The 8,182-nt window shown below is 49.6% G+C and overlaps 2 protein-coding genes across 3 annotated transcripts in view; one reads left to right on the forward strand and one right to left on the reverse strand.

Moving 5' to 3' along the window:
* LOC140377066 (uncharacterized) overlaps positions 1 to 8,182 on the reverse strand; it is a 43,718-nt gene that overhangs the window by 23,492 nt on the left and 12,044 nt on the right. The window lies entirely within an intron of this gene.
* LOC140377958 (zinc finger protein 711-like) lies at positions 595 to 6,266 on the forward strand. Of its 2 annotated transcripts, none has more exons than XM_072463583.1 (2): positions 595 to 786; positions 3,630 to 5,396. In XM_072463583.1, the coding sequence occupies exons 1-2, from the start codon at positions 683 to 685 to the stop codon at positions 5,053 to 5,055; spliced, it is 1,530 nt and encodes a 509-aa protein (XP_072319684.1). In that variant the 5' UTR covers positions 595 to 682; the 3' UTR covers positions 5,056 to 5,396. The 2 variants fall into 2 exon arrangements, with proteins under 2 accessions (XP_072319684.1, XP_072319686.1); XM_072463585.1 differs by having other exon boundaries at positions 624 to 790; positions 3,637 to 6,266.

Below are 8,182 nucleotides of genomic sequence, written 5' to 3' on the forward strand. Positions count from 1 at the left end.
CACTCAGATACAGTATTGCACTCAGATACAGTATTGCACTCAGATACAGTATTGCACTTATAGTATTGCACTCAGATACAGTATTGCACTTATAGTATTGCACTCAGATACAGTATTGCACTCAGATACAGTATTGCACTTATAGTATTGCACTCAGATACAGTATTGCACTCAGATACAGTATTGCACTTATAGTATTGCACTCAGATACAGTATTGCACTTATAGTATTGCACTCAGATACAGTATTGCACTTATAGTATTGCACTCAGATACAGTATTGCACTCAGATACAGTATTGCACTTATAGTATTGCACTCAGATACAGTATTGCACTCAGATACAGTATTGCACTTACAGTATTGCACTCAGATACAGTGTGAGTGGCAGTCGCAGAACACAATACTTTTATCTCTTCCAGATTTAATGACAACGTCCTCAAAGTTTCATCAAAACAAACGTTCACATTTAAACTCTTTGGCCGATTAAACAGTTTAAATCTTTGTCTCTTTTATAGAGCGACATCTTAGAGCTCGTGGCCTCTTGTTTCCAAGACTCGGTCGCGTGTTGTTCTCTGACAATCTGGCAACCCTGGCCCTCTGTCCCAGTGTGATTAGCACCGAAGCTAACGAAGCTAAAGAGCCCGGTGCGGAGCCTTAAAGTTTGACAGAGCGAAGTGAAACATGGCAGAAGTGAAGCTGAAGGAGGAGACGGAGCTGTGGGAGCCCCGGGGCCCCTGTGGCTCCTGGGGGCCCGCGGAGGAGCGCACACACGGCTCAGGCTCGGCGTAAGTGACGCGGTTTGATCGAAAGGCGGAGGCTAAGCTAATGCTAATGCTAACAGTAGCCGGACTCTTGTCCAGGTTCCAGCTTCTTTTGGACTAAAACGTTGGATCGTAAAAAGTCCTGGACAAAAAGAGATTTTACAGCGACGACTCCAAATATTATGACAAACAGGCGCCGTGACCCGGAAATCTTCATTTCAAACAAGTCGCACCGTTGAATGGCGTCTTTTTAATCAATCGTCTATTTGTATTATTCGAGTTTAAGGATTGATGTGATATTATAGGAGAAAGTTGTGACTTTATGAAAGACACGAGTCGCCCGTGACCAGCAGAAGTGATGGAAAGTCACTGAGACGCAACGTGTCTTTATCGGGTGGAGCCCTGTCCCCAGAGGACACAATGTCTCCTGTAAATATATTATTTACTCCACAGCTCGACAGCCAGCAGATGAGGGGGGTCCTGGGGGGAGGAGTCTGTGATGGTGAGGGGGGTCCTGGGGGAGGAGTCTGTGATGGTGAGGGGGGGTCCTGGGGGGAGGAGTCTGTGATGGTGAGGGGGGGTCCTGGGGGGAGGAGTCTGTGATGGTGAGGGGGGTCCTGGGGGAGGAGTCTGTGATGGTGAGGGGGGTCCTGGGGGGAGGAGTCTGTGATGGTGAGGGGGGTCCTGGGGGAGGAGTCTGTGATGGTGAGGGGGGGTCCTGGGGGAGGAGTCTGTGATGGTGAGGGGGGGTCCTGGGGGAGGAGTCTGTGATGGTGAGGGGGGTCCTGGGGGGAGGAGTCTGTGATGGTGAGGGGGGGTCCTGGGGGGAGGAGTCTGTGATGGTGAGGGGGGTCCTGGGGGAGGAGTCTGTGATGGTGAGGGGGGGTCCTGGGGGGAGGAGTCTGTGATGGTGAGGGGGGGTCCTGGGGGGAGGAGTCTGTGATGGTGAGGGGGGGTCCTGGGGGGAGGAGTCTGTGATGGTGAGGGGGGGTCCTGGGGGGAGGAGTCTGTGATGGTGAGGGGGGTCCTGGGGGAGGAGTCTGTGATGGTGAGGGGGGTCCTGGGGGGAGGAGTCTGTGATGGTGAGGGGGGTCCTGGGGGAGGAGTCTGTGATGGTGAGGGGGGGTCCTGGGGGAGGAGTCTGTGATGGTGAGGGGGGGTCCTGGGGGAGGAGTCTGTGATGGTGAGGGGGGTCCTGGGGGGAGGAGTCTGTGATGGTGAGGGGGGGTCCTGGGGGGAGGAGTCTGTGATGGTGAGGGGGGTCCTGGGGGAGGAGTCTGTGATGGTGAGGGGGGGTCCTGGGGGGAGGAGTCTGTGATGGTGAGGGGGGGTCCTGGGGGGAGGAGTCTGTGATGGTGAGGGGGGTCCTGGGGGAGGAGTCTGTGATGGTGAGGGGGGTCCTGGGGGGAGGAGTCTGTGATGGTGAGGGGGGTCCTGGGGGAGGAGTCTGTGATGGTGAGGGGGGGTCCTGGGGGGAGGAGTCTGTGATGGTGAGGGGGGTCCTGGGGGAGGAGTCTGTGATGGTGAGGGGGGGTCCTGGGGGGAGGAGTCTGTGATGGTGAGGGGGGGTCCTGGGGGGAGGAGTCTGTGATGGTGAGGGGGGTCCTGGGGGAGGAGTCTGTGATGGTGAGGGGGGGTCCTGGGGGGAGGAGTCTGTGATGGTGAGGGGGGGTCCTGGGGGGAGGAGTCTGTGATGGTGAGGGGGGGTCCTGGGGGGAGGAGTCTGTGATGGTGAGGGGGGTCCTGGGGGAGGAGTCTGTGATGGTGAGGGGGGTCCTGGGGGAGGAGTCTGTGATGGTGAGGGGGGGTCCTGGGGGGAGGAGTCTGTGATGGTGAGGGGGGGTCCTGGGGGGAGGAGTCTGTGATGGTGAGGGGGGTCCTGGGGGAGGAGTCTGTGATGGTGAGGGGGGGTCCTGGGGGAGGAGTCTGTGATGGTGAGGGGGGTCCTGGGGGGAGGAGTCTGTGATGGTGAGGGGGGGTCCTGGGGGGAGGAGTCTGTGATGGTGAGGGGGGGTCCTGGGGGAGGAGTCTTCTGGGCGTTGAACTCCAGGTTGTTACCGCTCCACCTCCTGTAGACAAACATGAGTCCCATGAGGGTGGTGTCGTCGTGGTGATGAGGGTGGTGTCGTCGCGGTGATGAGGGTGGTGTCGTCGTGGTGATGAGGGTGGTGTCGTCGTGGTGATGAGGGTGGTGTCGTCGTGGTGATAAGGGTGTCGTCGTGGTGATGAGGGTGGTGTCGTCGTGGTGATGAGGGTGGTGTCGTCGTGGTGATGAGGGTGGTGTCGTCGTGGTGATGAGGGTGGTGTCGTCATGGTGATGAGGGTGTCGTCATGGTGATGAGGGTGTCGTCGTGGTGATGAGGGTGGTGTCGTCGTGGTGATGAGGGTGGTGTCGTCGTGGCTGGAGGTGCAGCAGTTTGTCACAGGGAGAAGAGCAGGGGGGAAAGTACACAGCCCTGTGGAGCTCCTGTGCTGATAGTCCCAGTGTCTGAGGCGTTCTTCTCCAGCCGCACACACTGACTCCATCAGGAAGTCAATGCTCCACCTGCAGGTGGAGTCAGTGGTCAGGTGGAGCTGGGAGGATGGTGTTGATGCAGATCCTGGCGTAGGTTTCCACACGCAGCAGAAGTCATGTCATTACACTAGAGGTGGGACCAGTGTGCTGCTCTGGGATTGGACAGTTCGTCCGTTTCATAATACAATAGTACCAATACTACCTCTAATACCTAGAATACCACGACAAATATTTAAAATACTACTACTTCTACTGTGGAGCAATAGTATGAGTAGAAACATCAGGTCTGTGGTGTTAAAGAGTTAAACGTGTGAAAGTGTTTGTTTGTAACGCTGTTGTTGTTTGTGTCCAGTGTGGAGCCCGCCCACCTGAAAGAGGAGGAGCCAGAGCTGTGCATCAAGCAGGAGCCGCAAGAGTTTCCTCTTCACATGGTCAGTGTGAAAAGTGAAGAGGATGAAGACAAGTCCTCTGTGCTTCATCAAAGAGCAACTGAGGAGAACAGAGAGGAAACTAATGTGACAGAAGCAGGCTGCAGCTCAGATCCACTCACACAGTTCCACTCAGATAGTGAGGAGCACACTGACAGCTCTGAGGACACCGAGCACTCAGAAGACTATAGTCAACAACAGGCCCACAGCAAGAGGAGCTACGCCATGGTTCCTCCTGGAGCTGCAGGTTCCGACAGACCTTTCAGCTGCTCAGAGTGTGGGAAGAGCTTTACACTGAAAGGAAAGCTAAACAAACACATGTTGGTTCACTCAGAAGAGATTCCTCACAAGTGTTCAGTTTGTGCTAAAAAGTTTAAGTTCAAGTCTAATCTGACTAAACACGAGAAGATCTTTCATAACATCTGTCGAGTTTGTGAGACAGGTTTTAAAGATGAAACGTCTCGGAAGTTGCACATGAAAACACACCAAAAACCATCCAAAGAATCTCGCAAAAGGACGGCCAGAAAGTCGTCTGAGAAAACATACAGCTGTCCATTCTGTGAACGGTGTTTTCACGCTAAGTCAGGGTTAGAAATCCACATCAGAATCCACACGGGCGAAAGGCCTTATGTGTGTCAGGTTTGTGAAGAAGACTTTACTCGAACGTCGGATCTTTCGGACCATCAGAAATACGTCCATCACATGTGTCCGGTTTGTAAGGAGTGTTTTCCAGACAGAATGAAACTAAATGAACATCTGAAGACTCATGTAGAGGATGGGACTCTAGAGCAGTCAGTTCTGGAAAGGAAATACATGAAACGACACATTTGTTCTCATTGTGGAAAGGAATTTAGAAGTAATTCAAATATGGAGAGGCACATGACGGTTCACACTGGAGAGAGACCTTTCAGGTGTCCCATCTGTGAAGAAGACTTTATATTTAAGTTTAAAGTTGACCAACATCTAAGGTTTGTCCATCGCACCTGTTCAGTTTGTAAAGAGGAATTTCTGAGAGACACAGATTTAACTGAACACCTGAAAGCTCACGTGGAGGACGGCACTGTGGACTCTACGTTCTTGGAAAGAGTGAACAGAACTCCATACAGCTGCTGCGGCAAAACATTCGATCACAAGTCTCACTATCAGATGCACATGTTGGTTCACACTGGAGAGAAACCTTTCAAATGTTCAGTTTGTGAGAAGACCTTCTCACATAAAGGTACTCTCAACACACACCTGAAAACTCACACAGGAGAAAAACCTTTCAAATGTTCCCTGTGTGAGAAAACTTTTACTCAAAAGGGAAGTCTTAAGACTCACCAGCTGCGAGTTCACACAGGAGGATTGTGATCATCCAAGGAAATGAACATGTTTGTTTTTGCCTGTCGCTTTATTGGACAGGACAGTGCATGACACAGGGACGAGAACAAACTATGGAGAGTGTAAATCTTTGCTAATAATTAGAAAAGAGTATCACCGACCGTAAACAAGGCAACCCCTGTTTTGGTTTCATGTGTTGAATTGAATTAAACCACTCTGAGGGAACCCTTAACTGTGGTGGTGACTTTAACCTCCACGTTCATCCCACAAACTCAACTGTGAAAACTATAAATGATACATTTAGCAAATCAATTAACAATGTAGGGCTGATTAATAACTGGAGGGAGATGAACGCGAGTGCTGGGTTACCGACTCTCAGTCTAAGACCTGTACAGGAACCCCCGGCACCACATGATTCTCAGTATAAGACCTGTACAGGAACCCCCGGCACCACATGACTCTCAGTATAAGACCTGTACAGGAACCTCAGGCACCACATGACTCTCAGTATAAGACCTGTATAGGAACCCCCGGCACCACACGACTCTCAGTATAAGACCTGTACAGGAACCCCCGGCACCACATGACTCTCAGTATAAGACCTGTACAGGAACCTCAGGCACCACATGACTCTCAGTATAAGACCTGTACAGGAACCTCAGGCACCTCATGACTCTCAGTATAAGACCTGTACAGGAACCTCCGGCACCACATGACTCTCAGTATAAGACCTGTACAGGAACCTCAGGCACCACATGACTCTCAGTATAAGACCTGTACAGGAACCTCAGGCACCACATGACTCTCAGTATAAGACCTGTACAGGAACCTCAGGCACCACATGACTCTCAGTATTAGATCTGTACAGGAACATTTGACATCTCATTGGATATGGAGGTTTCTGGTTTGTTTAAATATAGACATCATCTGCAGTAACTCTCATGTTCTGTCCCATCAATTGAGACAGCATACATTAGCCAATGGTTCCAAGTACAAAGCAAACAAAAGGGGGGACCAATTACAGCCCTGCCTGACCCCTCTTTCCAAAGTCAGTGTCAAGTGACCATTAACTTTGATTCTTGATGTTGGGCTTTCGTAAAGAGCCTCAATATTTGTTATTATTAAATCATCTCTTTCAAATGTGGTTAGCACCATTGTTGAGTAGTGTTACCTCGTTACTATCCTATTGTGTTATAAAAGTAACGCGTTAGAGTCCTCTGTGTTACAAATAACCATGTCTAGCTTTATACACTCTGAGGTGTGTCTTTAGAGCTTTATACACTCTGAGGTGTGTCTTTAGAGCTTTATAACACTCTGAGGTGTGTCTTTAGAGCTTTATACACTCTGAGGTATGTCTTTAGAGCTTTATAACACTCTGAGGTGTGTCTTTAGAGCTTTATAACACTCTGAGGTGTGTCTTTAGAGCTTTATATTTTGGTGAGAAGTTTTTGTAGAATAATTTAAACGATAATTGTATTTGGTCTTGTTTGGTTAGAATTAAATAAATCTCGTATTTAAATAAATAGTTCTGTTTTTTAATCTTTCCACACAATAATTATGATCATTTTGAGCCACTTTCATCATATCTTTGTTGCTCAAGAGCATTTTAAAAAGTATTTCCTGTGATGTCATCAGCTCTTGCCTTTTTCATTTCCTGGAGCATTTGTTTTCAGCATTTTTAGCTTCATCTGCAGTAAATCGTATACTTTTTTCTGCCTTTGTTTCTTTTTGGCCACAGCAATAACTCTGCCCCTCAAAACTGTCTTAGCTGCATCCCAGAGAATGGGAGGAGCATCCCAGAGAATGGGAGGAGCATCCCAGAGAATGGGAGGAGCATCCCGGAGAATGGGAGGAGCATCCCGAGGAATGGGAGGACTATCCCGGAGAATGGGAGGAGCATCCCGGAGAATGGGAGGAGCATCCCGGAGAATGGGAGGAGCATCCCGGAGAATGGGAGGAGCATCCCGGAGAATGGGAGGAGAGACATTTCATTGTCCTTTGTCATGGTTTGGGCTGAACAGTCCAGTCTCCACCACGAGGGTTCCTCAGAGTGGTTTGTATGTGTGAAGAAGAAAACATCCAACAAATGAAATATCAAATCTGTGTCAGACATAAGCTTTTGAATCTATTCTTTAATTGCTTTCACGTCATATTCATTAAGGACACAAGTGCAGACAGATGCCGTAGGGCATGTTACTTGCATGTTACTTGCATGTTACTTGCATGTTACTTGCATGTTACTTGCATGTTACATGTTACTTACATGTTACTTGCATGTTACATGTTACTTGCATGTTACATGTTACTTGCATGTTACTTGCATGTTACTTGCATGTTACATGTTACTTGCATGTTACATGTTACTTGCATGTTACTTGCTTGTTACATGTTACTTGCATGTTACTTGCATGTTACTTGCATGTTACATGTTACTTGCATGTTACTTGCATGTTACTTGCATATTACATGTTACTTGCATGTTACATGTTACTTACATGTTACTTACATGTTACTTGCATGTTACATGTTACTTACATGTTACTTACATGTTACTTGCATGTTACATGTTACTTACATGTTACTTACATGTTACTTACATGTTCTCTTCATCCTGATGAAGCTCTGTGGACAGCTCGCTCCTGTCCCTGAGGCACTTTGTCTCACACTGAGCTTCAGTAGCTCTGTTAGCTTCATTAGCTTCTTTAGCTTCAGAGCTAATCACACAGGGGTCCTCATCACGCAGGACCCGCATCCTGCCCCCTACAGGCCAAAGCTCAATGTGTTTTGAACAGGCAGCTGTGAGGACAGCCGCGGGTCCTCCGGATGAGGACCCTTGTGTGATTAGCTCTGAAGCTAAAGAAGCTAATGAAGCTAACAGAGCTACTGAAGCTCAGTGTGAGACAAACAGCCCCGGGGACAGAGCCGTGAGACATGGCAGAAGTGAAGCTGAAGGAGGAGACGGAGCTGTGGGAGCCCCGGGGCCCCTGTGGCTCCTGGGGGCCCGCGGAGGAGCCCCGGGGCCCCTGTGGCTCCTGGGGGCCCGCGGAGGAGCGCACACACGGCTCAAGCTCGGCGTAAGTGACGCGGTTTGATCGAAAGGCGGAGGCTAAGCTAATGCTAATGCTAACAGTAGCCGGACTCTTGTCCAGGTTCCAGC

Source organism: Eucyclogobius newberryi, unplaced genomic scaffold, assembly GCF_026437365.1.
Source record: "Eucyclogobius newberryi isolate DKJ021-1_F unplaced genomic scaffold, fEucNew1.0.hap1 SCAF_4, whole genome shotgun sequence".
In the NCBI taxonomy this organism is placed as follows: Eukaryota; Metazoa; Chordata; class Actinopteri; order Gobiiformes; family Gobiidae; genus Eucyclogobius; species Eucyclogobius newberryi.

Coding starts and splice junctions, on each gene's coding strand:
- LOC140377958 (XM_072463583.1), top strand. CDS start 683: ATGGCAGAAGTGAAGCTGAAGGAGGAGACGGAGCTGTGGGAGCCCCGG. Junction 787..3,629: donor ACACACGGCTCAGGCTCGGC/GTAAGTGACGCG, acceptor GTTTGTGTCCAG/TGTGGAGCCCGCCCACCTGA.